This window comes from Cavia porcellus, unplaced genomic scaffold (assembly GCF_034190915.1).
Source record: "Cavia porcellus strain 051 isolate PalLab524CR breed Dunkin Hartley unplaced genomic scaffold, mCavPor4.1 scaffold_29, whole genome shotgun sequence".
Classification (NCBI taxonomy): Eukaryota; Metazoa; Chordata; class Mammalia; order Rodentia; family Caviidae; genus Cavia; species Cavia porcellus.
Window position 1 is genome coordinate 20,143,353 of NW_026947512.1, and position 26,359 is coordinate 20,169,711.

The 26,359-nt window shown below is 52.9% G+C and overlaps 1 protein-coding gene across 21 annotated transcripts in view; it reads left to right on the forward strand.

Annotated features, from left to right (window-relative positions):
* Positions 1-26,359, forward strand: part of Plekha6 (pleckstrin homology domain containing A6) — a 132,434-nt gene that overhangs the window by 92,518 nt on the left and 13,557 nt on the right. For 12 of the 21 annotated variants that reach the window (XR_010044487.1, XM_013157897.3, XM_023567110.2 and 9 more), the window contains 18 exons: positions 2,015-2,119; positions 2,744-2,816; positions 4,979-5,079; positions 8,267-8,469; positions 10,228-10,713; positions 12,022-12,538; positions 12,957-13,043; positions 13,996-14,049; positions 17,665-17,745; positions 18,638-18,706; positions 19,708-19,788; positions 20,052-20,201; positions 20,910-21,005; positions 22,540-22,651; positions 23,193-23,332; positions 24,210-24,359; positions 25,806-25,935; positions 26,122-26,228. Coding sequence is in view for 20 of the 21 variants with exons in the window: in XM_013157897.3 (XP_013013351.1) it covers positions 2,015-2,119; positions 2,744-2,816; positions 4,979-5,079; positions 8,267-8,469; positions 10,228-10,713; positions 12,022-12,538; positions 12,957-13,043; positions 13,996-14,049; positions 17,665-17,745; positions 18,638-18,706; positions 19,708-19,788; positions 20,052-20,201; positions 20,910-21,005; positions 22,540-22,651; positions 23,193-23,332; positions 24,210-24,359; positions 25,806-25,935; positions 26,122-26,228 (2,742 nt within the window). In the remaining variant the exon portion in view is untranslated. The remainder of the gene's footprint in view (positions 1-2,014; positions 2,120-2,743; positions 2,817-4,978; positions 5,080-8,266; positions 8,470-10,227; positions 10,714-12,021; positions 12,539-12,956; positions 13,044-13,995; positions 14,050-17,664; positions 17,746-18,637; positions 18,707-19,707; positions 19,789-20,051; positions 20,202-20,909; positions 21,006-22,539; positions 22,652-23,192; positions 23,333-24,209; positions 24,360-25,805; positions 25,936-26,121; positions 26,229-26,359) is intronic. The other 9 variants (XM_003474805.5, XM_023567111.2, XM_063239967.1 and 6 more) reach the window with 9 other exon arrangements.

Sequence of the window (26,359 nt, forward strand, 5' to 3'; positions counted from 1 at the left end):
CTGAGCCGTTGTAAGAGGATAAAGTCTAGCTGGACACGTAGTACAGTGGTAAAGCACTTGCCTCACATGCATGAGGCTGTGGGTTCAATCCCAGCACCACAAAATAGACAGACAGACAGAAAGTTTGCAAAATAATAAAACTTCAGTTGAAGTCCACCAACACTCAGAGTAGAAAAAAGACTGAGAAGGAACGGCCAGCAGAGGAGGTTTCGAAAGGAAAACAGTAGTACGAGCCAGAGAGGATGGAAAGTTAATATTGCTGGGCCGTTAGCACGCTCAAGGACTGAGTGACCTACTCAGTGTTATGGCAGGAGCTGGGTCAGAATGAAGGAGAGGAGGTTTTGGAGTGGGGGAGGAAAGCAGAGGAGTCTTTTCAGTAGCCTCCCCTGAAGAGAAGGGGAGATGGTTCTGCTTTAGCTGGGCAGAAGGTGTGGAAGTGTGGGAGAGACAGACAGACAGACAGACAGACAGACAGCTTGGAGAGTGCTCATTGGGGAGAAGCAGCCACTGGTGAAGGGCACATTGAAGACAGATTGGGAGGGGGCAAAGTCTCCAAAGCGATCTTGGGTCAGACATGTTATCCTTGGAAAGGAGGGTGACTTCTGGCATTGAGGGAAACAGGCAAAGGTAGCGGCTGAGGGTGTAATTTTCTAGGTAAAAGGGTGTGAGATTGAGGAAATGCATGTCTGATGCCTTGGGTTTCCTCTGTGGAGATGCTGGGTCCCCTTGGGGAGAGGAGCGGCTGAGGTGTTTGGAGGATGGGGCAGCGGTAGGGCAGGGTGGAGCTCTAGCAGTCTGGGCTCAGCAGGTGGGGTTGGGAGCTGTGGGTCTGCAGTGACCTCATCTGTACACTCTGTACAGCAGTGTCCCCCCCCCCCCGCCTCTGCAAGCAGCACCATAACTGGCTTTGAGTACAGAGAATGGGGATAATTTGATTAATTTGGAATAATGGATTTCAGAAAAGATGAAACAAAGACCCTAGGCAGACGTTCTGGAGTCCATTTTTGAAGGATAATAACTAGAATCAGGAAGTAGCTGACAGATCAGACAGAAAGGGCAGGCTCAGGACCGGGGCTCTCAGTGAGGTAGAAACATAGTGAAGATTAAGATAAGATTTTTCATTTCAGTCCTGGCCTAGGTTTTCTTCACTCTCCGTCCTGCCCACTCTCATCTCAGTGCTTCTGGGAATCCATGCACCTGTAAGTGCCACTGCCCGACCTCCTTTCCCATCACTTCTAAGAGAATGATCCGGAAGCTGAAAGTGATGGGAAAGGAGGTCGGGCAGTGGTGCTTCAGGGAAGACAGACTTTTGCCAGAATGTGGAAGTATGGCATTGTCTGTGTAGCACTGAGGAGCCGCTGTACAGAAGACTGGGTAGGACTCAATGTGATGTGACGTAGGCGATTCACTTACAGGTGTGTGGATTCCCAGAAGCACTGAGATGAGAGTGGGCAGGATGGAGAGTGAAGGAAACCTAGGCCAGGACTGAAATGAAAAATCTTATTTTTCTTAAAAAGAAAAGAAGAGGAAAGCTGATAGGTAGTACTATTATTTTGAGGCCTATTTTATTTTATTTTATTTTATTTTATTTTATCTTTTGTCTCTTTGAGACAGAGTCTTGCAGTGCAGGCTGGCCTTGAACTCACTTTGTAGCCCAGGCTGGTCTTGAATTTGCAATGATCCTCCTGCCTCAGCCTCCCGAGTGCTGGGATTACAGGAGTGCACCACTGCACGCAGACTTGAGGCCCATTTTAGAGATGAGAGGAGGAGCCAAAGAATCAAAAGACCATGTGAATCAGTAACAGATTCAAGATTCACACTTGGGCCTCAGTGCAAGGGCTAGAGAGATGCAGCTCTGGCTGGGGATGGGGCTCAGCGGTACGGTGCCAGTGTGCACAGGCCCAGCATGAGAAAGAGAGAAAAGAAAGAAAGAAACTTACAGCCCCTAGGTAGCTCTCTTGTACAAAGGGGGAGAGGCACGAAGCAGGACCAGATTCTCTCTCTGCTTCTCTAGGCAACTCGGACATCCCGCAAAGCCATCACTTTTGGCAAGCGTGCACACTCCATGAAGCGGAACCCCAGTGCCCCCGTCACTAAGGCAGGCTGGCTCTTCAAACAGGTGAGGCTACCCTGCCACTCCTCCCACCACAGCTACCTCTCTGGGTGCGTAACTTTGTGGCTCTCCAGTATTTAAGGCACAGCATGTATTTTTGGGTGTGTCTTTCCACTGTCTTGTGAATGAGGGCCCTCCTCATGTAAAGCTCAGGAAAGTTAAAAATCTTCCCCGAGTCACACAGAATAGTCTGTCAGGTGTGGGAGTCCTCGTGGGGTTTCTGAGGGGCAAACACAATGACTTTAAAATGGTACTGGGTCACCAACCCCATCGGAGCAGCCCACTAGCTCATTCCTTGGAGGTCCCTCTTGATGTGCTGGGGGTTGGAGGTCCACCTGCTCACCCCAGTTAACCTTGTTACACCTCTGCCTTTCTACACACTCATTCTGGCTCATCTCTTGTTCCTGAGCCTCATAGTGACAGAATGGGAAGGTCATGGGCTGTAATCTCATGTGAGTTCCCTGCCTCTGAGCTCTCTGGTTGGGGTTGATACTGCCGTATCTAGTGGCAGTGTTGTGACTGCAGGTTGGACGTGTGTATAATTAGGGCAGTGCTGGCCTCACCATGCCACACCCCTCCTGCACACCCCGCTCCCAGTCCCTCACATCTGTCTTCCCACGTGTCCTACAGGCCAGCTCCGGGGTGAAGCAGTGGAACAAGCGCTGGTTTGTGCTGGTGGACCGCTGCCTCTTCTACTACAAAGGTGAGCTTGTCCAGGGCCACCGCTCCTTCTTAGCCTACCTTGGCACCAGGCCCTGCTTGGATGGGCATCGCCAGAGAGGTCTTCCCATTATGGTTCCTGGCACCTGTGGGGTGCGGCTTATATTCACACAGTCACTCATTCATTCGGTTGCTAGTCAGCAATGTTGAATTGATGCCTACAAGGTGTCAGGCAGAGTTCTGGGTCCCAGCTGGTGACATGTGGTGAACAAAGGAGATGGGAGAGAGGAGGGGAAAAGCATGAGGAGGAGGCCACTATTTACTAATGGGAGGTCATCTACTGATCGAGGCTTGGGTGTTAATCTTCTGTCCTATTGGGGTAGGCAGTTATCCAGGAATGCAGGAGTTTTTGCCAATTTTGTTCACTGCAGAGTTCACTGTACCCAAAAGAATGTGCAGTGCACCATAGACGTCCAGTTGACCCTGAATAAGTGAATAACACCCTGGTTCCACCCACTCACCCCTAGTTCTTCCTACCCACCATCCCCAAAGGAAGAGGGCAAGATCAGATAACTGTGTGGCCTCCTCTGGGAAGTCATTATAAAATGTACACAGTGATGTGTGTCCAGGAGGCACGAAGGGCAGGAGCAAGGGCTGCTGACAGTACTGGTGGCCTCCTGGCAGACCCTGGAACAAGAGGAGGCATGGGGCACAAGGAGAGACAGGGTGCAATGGTCTAGAAGCAAGAGAAGCTGTTTGGTATGCGTTCTTGCCCCGGGAAGGTGGGGCTCTGCTTTGCTCAGGCCTCCACAGAGCAATTTAGTGAATCATTAACTTTGGCAAACAAAGGTTGCACCTGGTGGACCCCTCTAAGTGTTGGCTGCCCCTGGACCCTGAATTGCGGCCAGCTGACCCCTAAGGAAATAAGTCAGGAAGGGGTTGTGGATGCTGGGCGGGTGTCAGGGGAAGCCTACTCCCTACAGTGGAGAGGCAAGGTGTATAGCAAAGAGGACCTCTGTCCCACACACTGTGGCCTTGGAACAACCCTCATCGTAATCCCTTTCCTCTTGCTGGGCAATTTATCAAGGTGAGAGGTTTGTTTTGACCCATGATCTGGAGGTTGGAAGAGCAGAGAGCATGGTGCTGGCTGCTGGTTGGCCTCTGCGGGCCTCAGAAACAGAAGGACAAGTAGGCGCATGTGGAAGAGACAAAACCTGAGGGTAGTGTCGCTTTATAAGGACCTGCCCCAGAGGAGGAGCCCATGCTGTGAGATGGACTTTGTCCCTCCTTAAACTTGCCACCTCTGACCCCATTACTTTGGGAATCAGATTTCAGCCTGAGTTCTTCATCCACACCACAACATCACCCCCTGAACACCAGCCTATATTCTGCCGGGAAATGCATTGTTTCCTTTTGAGGAGGAACAGAGCTTTCAGAGTCTCCAGCCCAGTGAACAAATAGTAATCCCAGAGAAAAGTAAGGGTCTTGCTGGGGCACATGCTTGTCCCCCATCTGTCCCACAGGGTACCCTGTCCTGTCTGGCTTCCTGCTGACAGCTGGGCTGACTGGCTAAGCCTTCAGGCTCCTGTGCAGATCCTGAATGAGTTGTGTGACAGTCCAATTGTCAGCTGGTCCCTGGGATACAGGACACAGTTTCCTGAGGGAGAGCAGAGCCCTCCAAGGGTCTGAGGCAGGTTGCTGGGTAACCCAGAGGAGCCAGAGTGTGGAAAGAGGGCAGGTGCCTTCTCCTATGTTTCATCCCATCCCCCTGCTGCAAGTGTCCTGGCTGGAATTGTCCCATCTAGTAGACAGGATAGTAGAGAGGATAGAGGTCAGCTAGCTTTGGAGTCCTGCTACTTGGGTTTAAAGACCAGTTCCACTGCCGACTACCTGAGGGACCTGAGACAAACTCCTTAGCTTCTCTGCCTCTTCAGTTCCTTCCCATCCCATGGAGGTAATAAAGTACCTCCTCAAGGAGAAGCTGTGAGAGTATGTTTGTGCGTTAGCAGAACATAAACACCCAGATCGGGTCCGGGAGACACCACTTCTCTCTTACTGACCTCTCTACAGTCCAGCATCTGAAACCATATCCAGAGGGTCCCCCACCCCAACTCCAGGAGAATGCATGTGGCCCTGGTATGTGAGCAGCAGTAGGTGGCCCCAGGAGTTCACATGTGTCCCCCTCTATGCCTGTGTCCCTGGCAGATGAGAAGGAGGAGAGCATCCTGGGCAGCATTCCCCTCCTGAGCTTCCGGGTCGCTGCTGTTCAGCCCTCAGACAACATCAGCCGGAAGCATACGTTTAAGGTCAGTCGGGCCCCCTCTCTTGGATCACGCGCAGGGACCCTGCTCTTCCAGACATGAGGGGATAGAAAGAGTCAAGGGCATCTCTCTGAGAAATCCCAAGTACCACTAAAGGAGGAGGGAACAGGCACTGGCCCCTGGGCTCAGTGTGGGTCACTGTGAGGCTGAGACTGTGCTGGGTCCTCTCCTCTTCTCTTAGTGGTCCCCTGAGGACCCCTGAGGGCAGGTGGGGTGTGCCTCAGTAGTGCCGTGTTCTTTGCTGGGAAAGAAAGTTATGTCCTAAGCATTGGGCCTCCTGCCAGTGGTCTGCCTGAGAGATCCCACTTGACAAAGGCAGCCTGTGGCTGGTGGGGTTCTGAGATCTTTTTGGGGAAGGGCTTCTCCCCACCTTGGTCCCAATTTCAATCGTTAGAGAAAATTAGGAGTTGAAGTTTATTCCAGTCTGAGTTGCAGACTTCATAGACAACAGTTGGAGAGAACAAGTGCCCGGGAAAGTGGAACTCTGTGCCTGCTCAGTGCCACTCCCTCAGACGCCCCGGGGGACCCACCCGGCAGAGATCTGCCTGCAGCTGGCTCATCCTAGGCCAGTGTTTTTCCACATTTAAAAATTCATGACCCATTAAAAACTATAAAAATCCCATGCCCTTTTTATGTTTTGTGATGCAGAAACTATAGACTTCTTTTTGCTTTCCAAATATATAACATCAGCTATGCATTTCTTAGGACAGAGCCTTCCCTTCCTCTCTCAGTGGAAACTGCTGTCCAAGTCCCTTAAAACCAAAGCTGTGGTGTTAGGTGATAGGACCTTGGAGTCATACAAGGCCAGGAGCTAAGCCCCTGGGCTGTCTCTGTCCAGATCGGGGCAGCAGGCTACAGAAAAGAGGTGGGTGGCAAACACACGTCTTGCCACACTGAACTAGATGGGGCCTATTTGGCATATAATTAGTTTTCGGCCTCCCAGGGTCTCATGTGCCAGAGGTGTGAACATAATGAACAATTAATAAAACTCTGACACTAGGGAGCCGTATTCTAGCGAGGGAAGTAGGCTGTTTAACCGACAACACACAGTCCTCCGGTCCATGGATACACTCACACGCCCACACACCATCAAACAGCCTGGCCACCCCTGCCCCCAGACCTGTGAGAGACACTCAGCCCAGCACGGATAAACAGCTTCAGAGTGCTGACACACAGCCCTGTTCCAAAGCCAAGGGCCCACCGGTCCCTTGTCCTGGTTTGCACTGCCCCTTTAGAGTCCAGCTCTGTGGCCCACAAAGGATTCCAATTGTGACTTTTCAGTGGCCCTTCACCAGGGAAGGGAGGAGAGCTGAGACACAGATAGGAGGCTTGTCCTGCTGGGGCCACCAAGTGAAACTGGGAGATGGAGAATAATAAGGAGCCAGGAGCTGTTCTGCCTAGGCTGCTGCTGAATGCCTTAACCTCTTCCTAACCCAGCCGAGGAAGCCTGTGTCTGCGGGGAATCTCCTCAGTTCTCTGGCCTCTTTCACAGTTCCAAGCCAGTGCCCCTCCTGCTGCCCATCAATAGGCCTATTTTTTCCCAGGCCCTCTGCCTCCCCCATCACAAACACATGTTCCTGGGCCTGTGTTTTCTCCTTGTTTTCCATGGCATGTTTTGCCCCCGTGTGACCGTGAGCTCAAGTGCAAGAGTGTGCCTGGGCCTTTCTTGTGCCTGGTGCCCCAAGTGAGCTGTGCGCACAGGCTGCTTGCTGGGTACTCAGTGAATCAATGGATTCATTGGCCCCCGCTCCCCCCGCTTCCCTGCCCCCACTACCAAGGCTGTGCTGCCTGTCCTGCCCGTGTCTCCTGCCTTTTACAAGCAGCCTGTGTTTTCCACTATAAGGCTGGCTGGACACTGGGCTCTGCTCTTGTGCCCTTTCAAGTCCCCCTGGTCCTCTCACAGCATTGCTGGCCATCCATTAGCACCTCCCTGGCCCTTTCTCACACTGATCTCAGCTCTCAGCTGAAGAGAGGGAACCTGCCAGGAGGATCTAGAGGAAGGAGGCCATCCATGTGGGAAAGGAGAGATGAGACAGTACTGACTACAGTTCAGGGACCCCGTGAAGGCCAGGCAGGGAATGTGTCTGAGGGTGTGGCTGAGGCCATCCATGAGCTCTGGTCCTCTTCCGCTAGTCCCTGGCCCTGGGTTAGCACCTGAGGAAATCAGAGGCTGGAACGAGGCTCACTCCTGAGACATCATCACCTCTCAGTCTCTCCTACTGAATGCCATAAACCAGGCTGCCTGGTTTTGGGGGATTTAGAGGGTCTCACCTGGAAAGCAGACTGAGGTCCCAGAAAAAATATAGAGCTGTGGCCTCTGTTGCTTCTAGCCGAAGAACCTTGTATGTTACTGGGTCTCCCCACTGAGTCAGTGCATCAGTTAAGGTCACAGTGAAAAAGCAACTTGCCTGCAGCACCAGGATGGCCAAAAACAGAGCAAGGATTAATACTGGGGTTCCCTACCCAGACTCCTCTAGGGCCTGCACTCCATGCCCCACCCTTTGATGGGCTGTGGGCTGTGCAGGGTACTGTGGGTAGTTATCTGTCCTTCCCCACAGTGACAATGGAAGAGACAGTCTGAGGCCCCCCTTCCCCCTACCCCATGCTTCTCCCCATCTCCTGCCTCATCGGCTGTCCTTCCCTCTGGTGTTGGTTGACCTGTTTCTGCTTTTCCCCCTTTTGACCACGTGAGGACTCCTCCTCCGACAGGAGCTCTCTTCTGGGTTCCCGCTGTGCCTGCTCCCAGCCGCCAACTAGGTAGTGTGCTCCATCTATATGCCAGTGTACGCCCTTGCATGCCTGCGGGGAGGAGACAGGGCTGGTTTCTCAGCCATGAGGCTGGGGCTGGGACTCCTATGTGCCTGGGGGCCATCTCCCCTGGACATCGGGTAATTGCCACTTGTGGAATCAGAGGGGTGAGTGGGTATGATAATTGTCCCTCTTGCCTGTGATCACCTCAGGTGGGGCAGGTAGACATGTTGGGCTGCTGGGTGGCCTGCTGGCGTTTAAAGACTTAACCAAGGCAGATACATGGATGCCTGTGGTGCCCATGGGTTGGGCATGGATTGCTCCCCTCACCTTGATCCTGAGGCCTAGCTGGGGGAGAGCTGTAGGCCCAGGAGCAGCCCCACTGACTGCCTGTCCTGCGGATGTTGGTGTCCTCTCCCTGCAGGTGACTGTGTGCTGGGTGGATGAGGCCAGGGCCAGGCCCACGCACTGCCTCTCCCCACAGGCTGAGCATGCTGGTGTCCGCACCTACTTCTTCAGTGCCGAGAGCCCCGAAGAGCAGGAGGCATGGATCCAGGCCATGGGGGAGGCTGCACGGGTACAGATCCCTCCAGCCCAGAAGTCTGTGTCCCAGCCTGTGCGTCACAAGTGAGTACCAGCATACCTGGCAGGGGAGGGAGGTGAGGGGCGCTGTTGCTAAGCCCAAGGTGCTGCCACAAACCCCTGAGGAGCTTGGCACCACCTCCTTATATTCACACAAGGTCTGGGTAGGAGGTTGCAGAGCCTGAGGTCTCTGGCCTTGCTGGGTTTTTCCTCTTTTCTCTGAGCTGAGGGAAGCAACAGAGAAGCCAAATTCCTCCAGGGCCCAGCCAGGAACCAAAGGTGAGAGTCAATGCTCAATGTCTTGTTGGCTTTGTATGTTAAGGATATAGCCTTTGGAGGAAGGTGGACTCAGGTTTGCATCATGGCGTGGCCTCTTGGCTGCAGTCGGGGCTCAGTGTAAGTGACTTAATCTCAGATCCCGAGCTTTCTTTCCTCCAGACCAGCAATTACGCTGCCTGCACAGGGCTGTTGTGGGGACGGCACAGTGTACGTAAAGCACTTGACATGTAGCAGATACTCAGCATATGGCTGCTCTCAGCACTTGCCATCCCCACTGTCTCAGAGCCTGTCTCTCCTTCTCCAGCTGGGTATGGAGCCTTGGGTTAGGTGTTAATGGGGATCTAGAAGAGGGGGGTTTGCAGTATAGGTTCCAAGTCTAACCATGTGTCTTAGAAATGTTTATCCAGCAGTGTTTCCTCAGGGAAGCCTGAATCCTAGCAGCCTCAGGAAGCCATTGGGAGAAAATTGTCACAAGGCTCCACTTGTACACTTGCAGTTCATTTGAGGGCTGGGAAGCAGCGTGATAGCGGGGTGCCTGCCGAGCATGTCCAAAGCCCTGGGTCCCAGCACTGCAAAATAAGTCAGGAAAGAACAGAAGTTCCTCATTCATTCCACAATTTATTCATTGATTTTTATTTTTGCATAGCCTTTGTACTAATCTGCGTCCCAACACCATTGTCCTGCCCTCTGGGTCTCATTAAGTTGCTAAGTTATCCAGGCTGAGTACAAGCTTGTGCTCCGTGTGCTTTAGCTTCCTAGAAGCCTGTGCCACCATGCCCAGATTTTTATTTGACAAATACTTACTGTGCTTATAAATGTGTGAGATCCTATACCAAGTGCTGGGTGTACCAGGGAGGACAGACCACCATGTCCTTGTGGAGCCTGCATTCTAATAGAAAGTCAGTTCTGAAAGGATCCCCGTTTAGAGAAGGGAAGGGGGCCGTGTGTACATACTCACGAATTTGAGAGTAGCAACTTCTGTTCCTGCTGTCTGTTGTGTTTCACTGGCCATTCTCTGGGGCACGGGTGTGTGTATGTGTGTGTGTGTGTGTGTGTGTGTGTGTGTGTGACACTCATTCTGTCAGTGAGGAGCCTGAAGTTTTGGGAGATAAGCAGCTTTCTGCAGGCAAGAATGTGAGCCCAAAGCCAGTCTCTGTAGCTAAGCACAGTTACTACCATGAAACTTCATTATGGCATCGCTTATGTTTGGGTTGAAGAAGGATAACAGAGGTGAGCAGGACAGGTGAGGTTGGTCTTAGCCATAGTAAAGGCCATGCTCAACACGGGCAGCAGCAGAGAGTGCATGACCTGAGCAGACCCTGAGGGCAGGACTATCATGTTGTGTACTAATTGCCCAGGCTGGAGCAAGGAGAGAAAACCTAGGATTTAGGAACAAGGATCGGAAGTGGCTGCATCTTGATTCTGCTGCTACCTTCCTGCCCATTCCTCTTCTCCTTCCTAGTCTGCCCTCCCCACCCAACTCCATGATGAGTCACTTATAACATCTCGCTTGGTACCCTGCAGCCACGAGAAGCCAGACTCTGAGAACATCCCACCCAGCAAACTCCACCAACAGCCACCTCACAACTGTCTCCCCAAGCCTGAGCTGGAGGCCAAGACTCGGGGGGAAGGTGATGGCCGAGGCTGTGAGAAGGCAGAACGGAAGCCTGAGAGGCCTGAAGTCAAGAAGGAGCCTCTAGTGAAAGCCAATGGCATCCCAGGTGGACCCGAACCAGGCTCAGAGCCCGGCAGCCCTTACCCCGAGGGCCCAAGGGTCCCGGGGGGCGGAGAGCAGCCAGCTCAGCCCAATGGCTGGCAGTACAGCTCCCCAAGTCGACCAGGAAGCACAGCTTTCCCGCCGCAGGATGGAGAGAATGCGGGGCATCGACGGAGCTTTCCAGCAGCACGCAACAACCCTGACAAAATTGCCCAACGCAAGAGCTCCATGAACCAACTACAGCAGTGGGTAAACCTGCGCCGAGGGGTACCACCACCCGAAGACCTTCGCAGGTGAGGCTAGCTGGGAAGAGTGCATTGGTCAGCCTTAGGGCTAGGGCAAGGGAAGGGATTATAACCTGTGACGCATGCCCAATTGGGAACCTTCTGAAAGCCAGGCCAAGCTGGGAAGCAAAGACAATCCCATAATTCCCCGCTCACCCAAATCCTTTCCCACACCTTGGTTCCATCTTTAGAGTTTGTCCATTGCGCCTGCGTCTTGTTTCTCTGTCTCCTTCCCTCCAAAAAGACAGAGCTCCCCAGTACCTCTCATAAGTGTGGGAGGGCCTCAGTTCTTGTGGTCTGACATTGGCCCATGTTGTGGATACTCCATCATCTCATCTGGTGTCACTGCCAACACTAGATGCACTGGCTACCATAAGCCCACTCACTTTATTTTTAAATAGTCCTGTTATTTGAAAGCCATTATTTATAGGAAATTTTTTGTTTATTTGTTTGAATTTTTGAAACAGTCTCAAGGCTAGTCCAGGCTAGCCTTGAATTTGCAATCCTACTGCCTCAGCCTCCTAAGTGCTCAGATTACAGGCATGGGCCACAATACACACAGCTAGAAGTTTTGTGTGTTTTTTTATTAAAAAAAAAAAACAACTCAGTCCTACTACTGTCTTCCATGACTAATTTATTCCTCTATCCAGTGACTGGCTTTCAAATATTTGAGGGCATTTATTAGGCTTGACAGTGTTCCTCAGGGCAGATGAGCTGGCCAGCTCCTTCCTTGGGGGCTCCAGCCTCCTGTTGGCCAGGGCATGGGAGAGACCCGCCCTCTAGTGGCTGATCTGTAGCTCATCACCGATGGGCAACTTCGGCCCCACCCCTCACCCCAAAATCTTAGGCTCTCGGAACAAGTCACAGGAAGCTGTTGGTTTTTTCTGGCAGGGCTCATGCCGCCAGGAAACCGCCCTTTCCTCCCTTTTCGGCTGTCCACCAGCTGTTCAGGACACTCAGGTTCTTTCTTCTCTTGCCTCCCTTGGAAAAAGTCTGATAGATTGGTTCACACTCAGATGGAGACGGCTAATAAGGCGTACGATTCTCTTCCAGGGCATTTCATTTTAAAGAGACAAAGATTGAAGCTCAGTGGTGCCCTTTCTGGTTGCAAGGAACTTTGAAGGAGGGCCTTTCCCTTACACTGGAGTGAACCTCAGGGCCTGCCTGGGCAGGACTCTTTCGTGTGCTCACTAACAAGCCTGGGGCCCATTCACCTGTTCAGCACCTGCTCTCATTGTAGGACGTGGGTGTGAGGCTGGGACGGATAGAGATGTGCCCACGGTATCTGCTTTCCTTACACTGTCCTCTGTCTTTCAGTCCCTCCAGGTTCTACCCCGTGCCCCGTCGGGTCCCTGACTATTATGGCCCCTACCCCTCCCAGTATCCGGATGATTACCAGTACTACCCCCCAGGGGTGCGACCTGATAGCATCTGTTCCATGCCCGCCTACGATCGCATCAGCCCTCCCTGGGCCCTGGAGGACAAGCGCCACTCCTTCCGCAATGGGGGCACCCCTGCCTACCAGCTGCGTGAGTGGAAGGAGCCTGCAGGCTACGGCCGGCAAGATGGCACTGTCTGGATCCCCAGCCCATCCCGGCAGCCAGTCTACTACGACGAGCTGGATGCCGCCTCTGGTTCCCTGCGCCGCCTGTCTTTGCAGCCTCGTTCCCATTCTGTGCCCCGCTCACCCAGTCAGGGCTCTTACAGCCACGCCCGCATCTACTCCCCGGTCCGCTCACCCAGTGCCCGCTTTGAACGGCTGCCACCTCACAGTGAGGACATCTATGCTGACCCCGCTGCCTATGTGATGAGGCGATCCGTCAGCTCCCCCAAGGTGAGCTGCCTGCCTGCCCTCCTTCCTCATCCCCCAAGACCAGGTGGTGAGAAGAGGTGGTGATGCTGGGGCATCTGGGACATGAGTCACTGGCTGTGTGTCACAGGACTGGTGGTCTGCCCAGGGCACCCACTGGCCCACAGTCGCATCCCTAGGAGAGCTGTTTGGAGGGTCATTGTGCCCTGAGTAGGAACCTTGCTCTCTGTGCCCATCTCCAAGTTGTGCCAGGAACAGTCTGATTGACAGGGCGGAGAGGGTCTATCTTTTCCATTCTTGAGGACTGCTTATTGCACGGGGACTGCTGTTTGAAATCTACTCCAGGACAGAATACAGACATCCCTAACCTGGAACTGCGCTGGTGGGGAAGTCCGTGTCCTAGCCGAACCCTCTTACCTCTGCAATCCCCTTTCTCTTCCAGTATGATTACCTGGGAGACAGGCGGCCAGTCCCTGCAGGACTGTTCCCCTACAACTACCCACCATCCCCCACGGTCCACGATAAGATGGTACGTCCTCTCCTCCCTCCGCTCTGCCCTGCCTCCACCCAAGGCAGAGCTGAATAAGGGTACCCCGTGCCCAGTGCCTGGCCTCTGTGTTTTTAAGCAGCCTCTGGATACCTCCTCCCTCCGGCCAGGCCTCTACCCCGAATAGTTTAGTGCCAGGGCAGAGGAAAGGGACAAGACCTGAGAGTGCCAACCTCGGCCCAGCTCTCTTCTCCAGCATGCAGGAGAAGGGGCCAGGGCGAGGGGTGAACTGGGCACAGAGTCAGCCCAGGACTCCTAGCAACAGGCAAGAACTTAGAGACTTTTCTTCCCCAGGAGCATTTCCTTCAAGTTTGTCCTTTGCCTGAGTTGTGACTTTTAGGGACAGAGACAAGTGGTGTGATTGAAAGAGGAAAACTGCCCATATTGTACTCTCCTGAGTATATGCTCCCCTGAGAATTGTCATCTCAGCTGGACATCTCCATCTGTGCCTACAGATGCTCCATCTGAGTGGGGTGAAGGGAGCCACAAAGACCCACAGGCAGGATCTGTCCCACACGCAGCACCAGGAGGCCAGGGTGGAGGAGGCCTCCACTCACCCCATCTCCATTCTCGCTTTGCCAGTGTTCAAACTCTATAGCCTTGACCCACAGCAAATGCAGCCCTCCAGAAACCACAGGTTTTTCCAGAAAACTTAGAAATAACTGCTAAGAAGTGCTGATTAGGTTCCTTCGGTGGTGCTTGATCCTCCCAGAGAGGGTGAGGTAAACCTGGGAGAGACGATGGAGCTGGGGCCCGGAGTGTGTGTCTCCTCCACCTGCCTGCACCCCCAGAACTCCTCAAGGGTCGAGAGAGGCTTTTCCTGGTCCTTGCCCATCTAACTCTTAACTGCTTTGCTTCTTTTTTATTGTTTTCTTTTGTGTGTTCCTGTTTGTTTGTGTTGCTGGTTGGCCCCTTGGCCTCGGGCTCCGGGTAGGATGAACTTTTAGATCTTCAGTTGCAAAGAAACCTAGAGTATTTGGACCAGCAGGTAGGCAGAGCTGGTGCCCCTCACCATCCCACTGTCCTCCTTCCTGTCCTGTCTCCCTGTCACCGTCCAATCCCTCATCCTCCAGCCATTTGATAACCTTTGTTGGTGCCGCCAGCACGCAACAAAGTGGCTTATATTTTGTTTCTCTCCTTCTCACCCCTCCTGTTCATGACCCTTTCAGGCAGCTGGGGGTTTCATGGGAAAAAGCATTAGAAATGAGCTCATGAATAATTAATGCCACCCCATATTTCTCCAGTCTTCAGCCCAGATGAAACTTCCCCCAAAGGACTGGGGGAAATTTGCATTTTTGCCAGAGAGAGAGGGAGTAATGAGTCGAGGTTTGAGCTTCAGATGCCCTCGGAGGCCAGGGATTGAGTTCAGCCTGAATCCAGGAAGTCATATGTTCTACAGGTTGTTGTTAAATGCTGTAACTTGAGAGCCAAGGCCTGTAGGCCAGCCCTAAAATGATTTAATTCAATATGTTCCTTGACAAAACTGTTTTTTGCATGTGTAACTTGTAACCCTGAGAATTCAGTGCAGTGGACAGAGGCAGTAATCTTAACTCAGTCTGCAAGGTGAGCGATGTGAACAGGCACCGTCGGAAGTGTCTGGCTGCCTGGGCCCTGGGATGCAGGGCTCTAACCCCTGACTGCGTTACTTTTGGGGATAATGGGACTGTAACACTCACTTATTTTAGGCAGGAGGCCAACATGCTGGCGTTTCTATCCACACTCACTCTTCTCTCCGGGTCTGTGCTACAAAGCACAAGGGACCTGGAGACACATGGCATACCTTGTCATGCCGCCTCGTATGGTGTGAACAGTAATAGTGGTGACAGTGGTGGCAGTACCATAATTCAGTGCATTCCCTATGCCTCGTCCTATTCTAATCGTCCATCTTCATAATCTACAAGATGGGTGCTATTACGAGCTTTACTTTATCACCAAGGAAATAAAGTAGACATGTTAGATAACATGCCAAGGACACACAGCCAGTGAACAGCAGAACTTGGAATGCTACTGAAGTTTCGACCCAGTTCACAGCTGAGGAAACATGTGCTATGTGACGGCCGAGGGTAAACTTCTTCGGGATGACATCATTCTCTTAAGGTTGCAGAAAGAAACATCAACTGAGATCAGAGGATATAGATGCAACTGTATGTTCTTCTAGTCATGAGCATGGGACACGGTGCTTTCCGGGCTTCTGTGTCTTGATGAGATTCTCCTTGTAAACCTCAGACCCTGGGGAAGAAGCACAGATGTCTACAGCTTGGCCTACAGAGGTGGCCCCTAGCCCCTGAGGACCATGTGGTCTTGTTCTAAAAGCACCATATTGTGTCCACACTGTGAGCATCCCAATGCATGTGGAGACGAGTGCCTGGGTGACCGTGCGAGCAGGCTGTGGAGTATAGGATGGTTCCATTGGGAAGCAAGGCACGTGTGCCTCAGAGGAGGACCCGGCCTCCAGTATCCTAGGCAGACTCACTTCTGGTGGCCCCTGGTTGGTTGTACTCTAATGACCATGACTTGCTGTCCAAGCATTCATGGCACAGGAGCTGGGCTGTTAGCCTAGGGCTTGCAGAGCACCTCCCCCACCTGGATAGAGGGTAATGAGAGGCAGACTTGTGTGACGGGGACAGTCTAGACACAGCCACTCTAATCCTAGCCCTGCCATTTCCAGGGATTTATAAAAACACATTAGAAATGTCACTGAATCTCTCTGAGTCCTTATTTTCTCAAATGCCAAGGGAATGGTGTACAGCCTGCCCTTTCTGCCTCACGGACTCAGTGGGCGAATCAATGGGAAAAGTAGCCAAGAGTTTTTAGTCAGACTCCGTTGGTCAGGAGTGGTGATTGCTGCTGTTGCTGCTGTTTAAATATCTTGCAAAGTGCGACAAAATATTAACTGAGCACTGCATATTATATTTCAGGTGCTAGGTTAGGCACCTTCTCACAAAAGTGCTCTGATGTTTTAGAGAGACAGAGGTAAAACACAGGGATTCCCCGAGAGGAGAGGCCCACGTGGGCAGAAAGATCCCTAACCCACATCACAGGTGAGAGTGAGCAAGGATAAGGACACTCGCTTCCTGCCTTTGTTGCTTGTAGGAAGGAATGGGTCAGTGTGTCCCTGGGAACAGCCTGGGCCTTGCTTGTCCTCTCCACGCTGACGCGTGGACACTTGACTTGGGCCCTCTGTACACTCAGCTGTGCACACATACGTGCTGCAAGAAGAGGCGAGATGGGCTTACGTCTGGATCTTTTGAGAAAATGTGGTTGACATCATGGTAGCTTTTTAACTCTTACAAGGATTCAATCGCGCATAAATTCATTCTTTTGAAAACCTTTTAAGACATACTTTATGCCAGAGGAGAAAATTTCAAGCAGGCTAAAAAGATAGAAAACTTAGGTCCTAGAGGCTGGGGATATAGCTCTGTGGTGTAGCACCTGCCTGGCAAGTGTGAGGTCCCGAGTTCAATTTCTGGTACCCACACACACAAAAAAGAAAACTTAGGTCCTGGAAAAGGTGAGAGTGAAATACTGCAGATGTTGCAGCTGTGGATAGAGGGTGCCTTGCCCTGCTAGACACACAAAAACGAGGCTGCCTTGCTGGAGACAGTGGGCCTGGTCAAGAATGTCGGGGCGGGGGGGACCACAGAAAGACTTCGATCCCAAAGATCTTCCTGAATGTGGCTGTCCTGTCCTCCTCCTCTCTGTTACTCCCCCAAAGCTTTTTCCTCATACCTTCTCCTGCCTCCCACTTTTCTGTTATAGAAGAGTGGAGTTAAAGGGACACAACCAAGGACCTCCCCTGGTAGGTGCCCTTCTGGTCCTCTTATACCAGCCGACGGGAGGAGATGATGGCATTTCAGGTTGACTTGGTTGGCCTGCCCTTGCCCCTCCCCTCCCCTCCCTCCCCTGTCTCTGTCTATTTCATCTGGCAAATAGTCTTTCCCCCTCCATGTTCTTAATGATTCTTGAAATGCACAGGATGACATGGTGGAAAGAGGTGTTCCTGTATCTGGTGTCCCTTTAACATGGCTCGCCTCCTTATTTACTACCCTAGTTCCTCATAGCTGCTGCCAGCCCAGCTCTGGAAACCATGTTTAGCAGTCCTTGTACACTAGGGCCTTGGTGGAGCGGGGGTGACGCACAAGGGCTGTGCCTGTTGGTACTGTGGCCTGTGTGGAGAGCAGATCCCAGTTGTCTTTTTCAGTTATTTCATTTAATGCAGATTTGGGGAGTTCAGGCTTTGGGCTGTATCATGTTTGTCCAAAGTAGTGTGAAAAATAGGAAGGAGCTGATAGCCTGGCCAGGCGCATAGGAACAAGCAGTCAGGCACCCTGGGGAAGAGTCCTTGAGCTGGGGGCTTCTTCCAGACTACAAGTGAGGGCCCAGTGGCCTCCCAGGCACCTGCTGTGGCTTTTCCTCTAGGATAGCATCAGCGCTTTTCTTGAAACAGAGTTAATAAGGGACAAGGGATGGGTGAGACCAAGCGTAGGCCCTGGAGGCCCGAGAGGAGCTGTCCTCCCCTGTGTCCTGAAGACAAGCACAGGAGTGTGGTGGTGCTCCCAGGCGAGGGTCTGAGTGTGAATCATCCATTCCTTCTCTGCTGCAGATGAGTGAGAGCGAGACTCTCATCAGTATGGTGAACCGCATGGTGGAGAACTCCTCCCCCAGGGCCCAACTCTTCGTGCAAGTAAGACCTCTGCCTGGCAGCATGGTCCCTGTCAACACCATCTCAGCTGCTTGTGCATGGTTGGATTGCCCCATCTGGATGAGGCTGCCTCTGCCCAGCGTGCTCATCCACCTCATCTCCCTAGAGACAGGCTCAGCCTGCTCTTCCTCCCCTAAACTCACTTGTCACCTCCATTCTTCATGTTCATGGGTAACCCCAAGGCCCACCTCCTGAACCATCAAAACAGCCAGCACCAACATCTCATGCCATGCTGGGGATTTCAAACCTGCTTTTCAGTGTCCAAGCCTCTGAGTGGCATTTGCTGTCTCCTTGACAGACATTGTGGGATTAAAAAAGCATGAGGGGTAATATGGAACCATCCAGTGGCAGAGGTGTACAGAATGCACCGTGGTCATCTGTGGTGTCGTCAAGGCTGGGCAGTATTAGCTGGATGCGGAAGTGCTTCTGGATACTTGCCAGTCCTGATTTCAGCACAAGCCCTGTGACTTGTGCTCAGTTTACTAGGCCAGCGTTCTCCAATATTCCCCGTGCTTGTTCCTCCCCTTTCCTGTTTCCTGAGCCTGCAGACAGCCGAGGGGTTTGCTGATATTCTCATGCTTGTTACCAGTAAGCCCTGCCGCCACTGCAGACCCTGGAGTTTAGGGGAGACGAACTACAGAGCATTTCAGCAGAGTTCTGATCTCTCCAGATCAGCCAAGGACAGTCGTGATGGAATCTAAATGGGGCCTTCACGGGCTTCCCAACCTAGGGGACAGAGCATTAGCTCAGGTCCCCAGAATGGAAGCTGCAGAGGTGATGGGCTGTGGTATCTGTCAGAAACGGAGGTCAGCTTGCCTGCCCCACACAGGATCATCCTGCTCCTGCTCTAGTAACCAACCTCATATTCCTGCAGGTCCCTCCATACCCAGAAGTGTTCCGGGACAGCCTCCACACCTACAAGTTAAACGAGCAAGACACGGATGTAAGGGCAGCTCTCCCTGTTCCCTTGTTCGCTGCAGCCCGCTGCGCCGCCGTCTCCCTCCTCACTCTCCTCCGTGGGGCTCGTTCTCCCGCCCCGTACATTTGACTTGTGTTCTTTCTTGCCATGAACACGACCTCCTACTTGCCTCCTCGTCGCTCTTCTCTCACCCCTCACCCCACACTGGCCCCGTGTGCTTCTCCACTCAGCTCCAGGCCCGCTTGTCTATAGGGGTGGGATTGGCTTCTCACAGGATTTGTGGGAGCTGAATCAGTCTGCTCTATGCCAGTGTGGCATTAGTCCCTCCGGGTAACTAGAGAGAAAGTGTAGCTTGCTCCTGCCCACGTGCCAGGTACAACACCAGGTAACAGTAGGTGGCTACAGAGTCACTTGCCAAATGGGACCACTAAACATCTGAAAGTAGGCAAGGCTGTCGGATCGTTAGGGGCAAAGCAGGTGGCATGTGAACTGGCCTTGCAATTAAAAGGTCCAGAGGATGAGAAGTGGCTCAGGAGAAAGAGTCTGAGGAACGGCATGAGTGAAGCTGTGGGTGTGGAAAGCATGTCTTTCTGGAAGAGACTGTCCTGACCTGTTTCCCTCTCTTTACTACTGGTCCTGCCCAGGCCACTGTGTAGCTGGCCTGGGGAGTTCCTGAGGGCACACGGGCCAGTTCACATCATACTTTTTTATAAGGCTGTTTGTTCCTACACCTGTCTGCTGGTGAGATCCCATCTCCTCAGCCCTCAGTATTAAATTGCGCCCCCTCTGGATGGGGGTACAGGAGCCTATTGCCAGACTTTTGGTCGCAGTGTCCCTCCCAAGATGGAGTGCCATCTTCCTCTTTCCAAGCGCCTCCAAGGTTGTGGCGAAGGCCTGGGGCTCCTCAACAGGGAAGGAAGGTGGTATCCAGAGGCCAGGCCCTGTCATCACAGTTCCCCCAGCCCCATCAAACCATGTCCTTCATCCCCTTCTCTCTACCTCCTCTTCCCTCCCTGGGCCCCCAGAAGCTGCTGGGCAAGTTGTGTGAACAGAACAAGGTGGTGAGAGAGCAGGATCGGCTGGTGCAGCAGCTCCGAGCAGAGAAGGTGAGCACTGGGGTGGCCTGCAGGTGGGGCTGGCTTGGAGGTGGCATGGGTTGCTGTCTCCTCCCTCACTTACCTGACAGAGCTCTGTCCTTCCTTCAGCATCTTACTCAGAACTGCAGAAGGTCTCCCATGGGCTGCAGGCAATGTGAGGACCACCTCCACTTGGCTGCCTGCTCGAACCATTAGGGTCTGGGGCCTCTGCTGTTAAAGACCCCAGAGGAGTAATCAGGAAAGCTCATGCCACGCCCCCTGCCTTTCTGCAGGAGAGCCTGGAAAGTGCTTTGATGGGCACCCACCAAGAGCTGGAAATGTTTGGAAGTCAGCCTGCTTACCCAGAGAAACTGCTTCACAAAAAGGAATCCCTGCAGAACCAGCTCATCAACATCAGGGTGGAGCTATCGCAGGCCACCACGGTAACCTGACACCTGGGTCTGGGCACCCACTGCTGCTTTAACCCAGATTCTCCTCAGAGAGCTAAAGCAGAGTGCTCCTGCCTGGGGACACATGGGCAAAAACCTTAACAGTTCCTTGGCCACAGACAGCAAGTATGAGTCTGCTTCTTCCAGACAGTCTGCCCCAAGAAGTGGGCTTCCTGCCCCCAAACCTAGCTGTACCAGGATCTCTCTGATAAAGCATGAAGTTGAAAGCTACTGATTTCCCAGGCTGCTCTAGTGCCTCTGCTGCCCACTTATGCCCCCTTCCTTAGAGAAAAGACACAGTGGAAATGCTGCTGCCTTGTCTGCTTGTGAGTTTGTGGCAGATCCTCCAGTACAAACTGATAATAAGGGCCCTGAGAAGCAGCAGCAAAGGCTCCAGGAAAATGCGGCCCAGAAGAGAGGAAGACAGTCCCTAAACTCCACAGAGGAAAGCCTCCTTCCAGGCCCTTTGTCCTTGTCCTCAATGGTTGTACCTGAACCTAGGCAAAAAGAAGGGTATAGAAATTCCCCATTTGGCTTGACCCCATGCTTAGAGGGTTCAGCTCTCTCTCTTCTTCAGTGGCATATGCTCTCACTCTTTTTGAAAGGCTAGAACATCTCAGCCTTGTGCCACCAGGTCTTTGTTGCAGGACACAGAGAGAGGTTTTGATGGCTTTAGATTTCTCAGTAACCCCCTCCCTGCAGGCGCTGACCAACAGCACCATGGAGTATGAAAACCTCGAGTCTGAGGTCTCTGCCCTGCATGATGACCTCTGGGAGCAGCTCAATTTGGACATCCAGGTGAAGAAGGGCCCTGAGCGGGTGGGGGTGGGGCCCCTTCCTTGGTCCTTTTGGGCAAAGGGGACCATAGTGCTCTCCTTTCCCACTTTAACAACCTCAGAGCTTGAAGATGAGGAGTTGGTCCTGAGGCAAAAGTAAGGCTCAGGCTACTTAGAATGGACTCTGAGATTTAGGATGAAGATAACGTGGGTTTCTTCATTTCCACCAGCTCACAGCGGGAGGAGCTAAAGCCAAAATATGGGAGACTTCAGTGGGTATTCTGGGCTTGAAAGAAACTGAAAAACAGACATATAAATATGAATATCTTGGAGCCCAAAGCAGAAGGGCAGGTAGTTTAAGAGTTTTAGATAGGAGTGGGACTTTCCTTCCTGGGATGTGCTGGAAATAGCCCGAAGCAGGAGACAGACTAGTGATCTTGGGGAAGGTCTTTCCTGTGTTTTCTCTTCGAGGCCCTCCCTCCTCTCTGGCAAGTTTTGCAAGCCCTGCATTTCTGATGCATTTAATACCATGGTTTCCCCATTTTCCTCCTGGTAACAAAACTCTCCTCCCTAACTTGCAGCTGGTTGGCAAGGTCAAGATCTTCTTGATCCAGAGGACCCAAATGTAACCATGTCCCATAGGCAGGCCTCACTCTCAACACATGCATTTTAGGAGGTAGGGTAGGGTTGACGCCAAGAGCATCTGAATCAAAATGACCCGCATCCCCACGGTAGTCAGTGTTGATGCAGTAGTAGTGAACACAGCTGCCTTTCTGATACTGGTCTCACCACTTACCCACAGATGATCCCAGGCTCTGAAGTGGAACTGCTGCTATGCTTACTGCATAGCAATTTGTGTGACTGGAAAGACTTAGTACAAGCAAAAGGCTTAGCTTGGTGCCTGGTATTGAGTGATTCTGCGTAAGGGGTAGCTCTATCATTGAAACCTGTAACCTATAACCTGTAAGTGGTAATCTGTAATTGAGTATAATTCACCACTTTGGCATATGTTAGGTGTGGGTATTACATTTTTTTTTTTTTTTTTGGTCTTTTTTCCTTTTTATCGGTACCGGGGATCGAACTCACGACTGCCTGCTTGCAAGGCAGACGCTTACGCCGCTGAGCTAAACCCCCAGCCCCTAGGTGTGGGTATTACAAAGGAAAACTAAGCAGGAAGCTCTTGCTCTGTGCAAATTGGTCACTGCTTAGAGGGACCTTTACTCTCAAACCACCCTGACTGTTCTGGGGTAGCTAAGAAAGATACTGATACTGGTCTCACCAGAAAGATGGGCCCTCATTCTCTCAGTTCTGAGGCTCTGGCAATTCTAGAGACAAAATTTTACAACAGTTGAAGTGGTACAGGGTGGGGTGCCCAGCAGAGAGAGAGAGAGAGAGAGAGAGAGAAGAGAGAGAAGAGAGAGGAGGGAGAGAGAGAGGAGAGAGGAGAAACACAGAGAGACAGAGAGAGACAGAGAGAGAGACAGAGAGAGAGAGGGGTGTCCAGGCTAGGACACCCCTCGAAGCCATTTCCTCTGACTTGCTCTTCGGCTGTTCAGAACGAGGTGCTCAATCGGCAAATCCAGAAGGAGATCTGGAGGATCCAAGACGTGATGGAGGGGCTGAGGAAGAACAACCCGTCCCGGGGCACGGACACTGCCAAGCACAGAGGTCAGTGCCTCCCCAGTTCAAGGCCCCACACCCGCCAGCTCACTCTGTGCTCAGAGGCAGGCAGGTCCTTCTCAGGACCCAGAATCTTCCCTGGACCTAGGGTGGTAAACGGGGCTCCCTCATTGCCCACAGAAGAGATCAGTAGACTGCTCAGTGACTCTATTGACCTCCCTACTCTAAATGTGCCCCCCAGAAAAGGTCAAAGAGCCCCCGAGCCTCCCTGACCTCAAAGTGCATAGGCCCACTGGTGACCTGTGCCCCTGTGCTTCCTTGAGCCCCAGGCCCTCAGGCTGGCCCTCCGACACCTGGGAAGCTGCTGTGTCATCTTCCCTGCCCGGTGTCGTGTTCCTTTGCACAATGCTCCCTTCACAGCCAGCCTGTGACCCCAGCACCTGCAGAAGTTCTTTAGCAAGGCCGGTGGCCCCGAGAAGCTAAATCCCTGCTCCCACCTCCCCAATAGGTCTCTCCCTGCCTCTTCCCATGTTACCCACTGACACATCCTCTCCCGTCCTTTACCTCTCCCCATTTTGCTTCCCCCAAGGAGGACTCGGGCCCTCAGGCACCTACAGCTCCAACAGCCCAGCCAGCCCTCTCAGCTCTGCCAGCCTCACCAGCCCCCTGAGCCCCTTTTCACTGGTGTCTGGCTCTCAGGGGTCCCCCACCAAGCCGGGGTCCAATGAGGTAAGCTGGGGAGTGGAATGTAAAGTCAGCAGGAAGAAGAGCAGATCCTTATCTGTCTGAAATGACACAGAGGCTGCATCCATCTCTCCCCCAGAGCTCCAGGTCCTAGAGCTCTGGCTTTTTGTCTAAGGGAGTGGATCATGCACCTGAGTTGTGACCCTGCCTCTGAATTGCCCCATGCCTGTTCCCTCCAGCTGTCTCCTTTTCTGGGAAGGCCCTTGCTGAGCACCAGGATGAGGAGCAAAATGCCAGCCCCTTGATAGCATTCCAGGGAGGAGAGGGTTGAGAGATGGTGGGGGAGTAGTTTCCCAGCCACCCCAGGCAGCAGGTACTGGAGGGCTCTTTTACAGGTGAATGGTGGCACAAGGCCCTGAGAGACACTCATGTGATCCCCAAGGCCCAGCATCCAATGGGGATTGACACCAGCTCACAGTAAGCCAGCAGCCTACCAGACACTCCCCAGATGGTGCAGTGAGGTCCAGGCTGTCTGTGCTCTGAGGAGCCCAAGGAGAAGAGGGGACTAAAGCAGGGGAAACTGAGACTATCTCTCAGCACTTGAGTGAAACAAGCGAAAACCTTTGCAGGCAGGGGGGACAGTGACAGCAAAGGTCCTGGGGTGGGACTGTGCCCAGCATGCTGGGGGGCACCGAGGAGGGAGCTTTGGAGGAAAGTGGGGAGCTGGGGAGTGGTTGGGGGGATTGAAGGCCAAGCAGAGCTCTGCAGGCAGGGGTGGGGCTCTAGTGTCCAGGCCCCGGCCCACGGTCCCTTTCCCCAGATGTTGTCTGACTCACACTAACGCTCTTTTCTCCCGCTCTCACAGTGGCTGCTCTTGTTCCTCCTAACACTCTGGCTTCTGGCTTCGTTCTCTCTGCCTCAGGAACCCGGCCCACCTCGGCCACCCCTCCCCAAAGCCTACGTCCCTCTGGAGTCACCTCCCACCGTCCCTCCACTCCCTAGCGAGAGCCGCTTCTGGCCATACCCCAACTCCCCTTCCTGGCACCGCAATGGCGAGACAGCCAGGGGTCAGGTACCCAGCACCCTTGGCTTCTGGAGGGGTGGGGAAGAAGGGACAAAGGGCCAGGCTCGGGGCCAGGGCAGCGCCCTGGGGTTACTCTCCCCACTCACTGCATGTGGAGAGCTTCTCGCTGTGCCCACAGCTCAGTTTCTACAGGGCTCTCCTCCCCAGTGAACTCAGAGTAAAGAAAGCAGGGAAGGTTACAGTCTCGGACTGGCTTCCTCCTTTTGCTCTCCGTGGACAATGGGGAAATGAGTTGCCATCTAGGCTAATGGGCATCCACCAGTTATGGGAGCTGGTGTCCTGCCCCATTCCCTACCAAGGTAGCCAGCCAAAGGAAATCAAGCGACACCCACCCCAGTGCCATTCCAATCCCTTCCTTTACTTTCCCCCCACCTCAGGCCACAACCATCATGTCTCCTCTCTATGCCTCTGCCTTGCCTCGTCATCTGTGGGTATTGTGAGCCCTGGAGTGTAAGCACACAGGTCCCGTTCTCCCTGTTCTGGCTCTTGCCACCCAGATTCCCCAAGATTGGGCACTGGGCAGCTAGGCTTAGAAGAGGTGGTGTGGTGAGTAGAGAATATCCTGTGTCTGTGCTTGGAAAATGCACCATGGGCTCAGCTGTGTGTGATTTGTGCGACCCTTCAGGGCTTGCTGGTAAGGTAGGCCAAGCACTGTTGGTGTTTGACAGGCAAAGAACAGGAATGAGACTTTCTCATGCTCTCTAGTTGGGTGAGAGCTGAGCTTTCCATCCTCTGGCCTGGCCTTCTCTCTGAATTCCCCTCACTGAGACGGATTCGTCAACTGTGCCATGGGAAGACGTGGCTCAGATGATGTCTGAGGTCCTTTCTGGCCTCATATGAGTCCTCAGCAAATGCTCCTCTCATTTCCCACAGTCCAGGCACCAAGGCTCACTCACTTTTGTGTTCTGAAGTCTGGAGTGGGATCCAGACAGAATCCTTAGAAACTCTAGGCCAGTGATGGTGAACCTTTCAGAGACCGAGTGCCCAAATTGCAAACTAAAACCCACTTGTTTATAGCAAAGGGCCAACACTGCAATTAAACCTGAATACTGAGGTTTAAGTTTAGAAAAAAGCAGCTCATATCCTTGCCTTGCATCCTGACAGAGGCTCTGTATGCCCACTGTGTGCCATAGGTTCCACACTGCTCGAGCCATTCCTTGACTGGCTTACAGACAAATCTATGGTGGGCTGCATTGGTTGAGGCCCTTTTCTGGTGGACCCTGCCTGGATCCCTCCCTTAGGCACTGAGCTGTCATTCTCCACGATAGCCAACTGTTGGTGCCTGGGTACCAGTGTACCCTGGCTACTTCTTGGCTGGAACACATGGAGTGTCACACTCCAGTGACTTCAGGGGTTTAAGAGGGAAAGGCGATGAGAAGGTCACATTCCAGCAGTCACTCTAGCATCAACTATCTTCTCATCCTTTCTCCCTAGCCCAAGGCAAGCTATGAGCAGAACAAGAAAGACTCTCACCAGACATCACCCCTGGATACCCCCAAAGATATCAGCCTTCTGCCCACCAGGCAAGAAGTGGAGGCAGAGAAGCAGGCAGCTCTCAACAAAGGTACTGGCCCATCTTCCCCTGGAAGGGTCAGAGAAGTTTCCTAAGTGCTCATTCATACCTGAAGACAGTGCTTACTGCCCTGAGCCTTCAGCCTCGGTGGTGAGCAAGAGCAAGCCTCTCCGGAGAGCCAAGCTCCCTGCCTCCATGCTTCCCATGATGCCCACTGGCTGCTTTGTTTCTTTGCAGTTGGCATTGTGCCCCCTCGAACAAAGTCACCCACTGACGAAGACGTGACCCCTTCAGCAGTGATGAGAAGGACCGCCAATGGACTCACCAACGGGCTCTCCTCCCGGGTGAGTCTGCCCCCCGGCTCTAGGAGCTTGTGCTTGGGCGCCTGTGAGTGTGCCCACCCCTCCACCATTACTATTCCTGGCACCCAGCATGAGGGAGGTGCTAAAACAAGTGAGGGAAAGAGTTCTTCAAG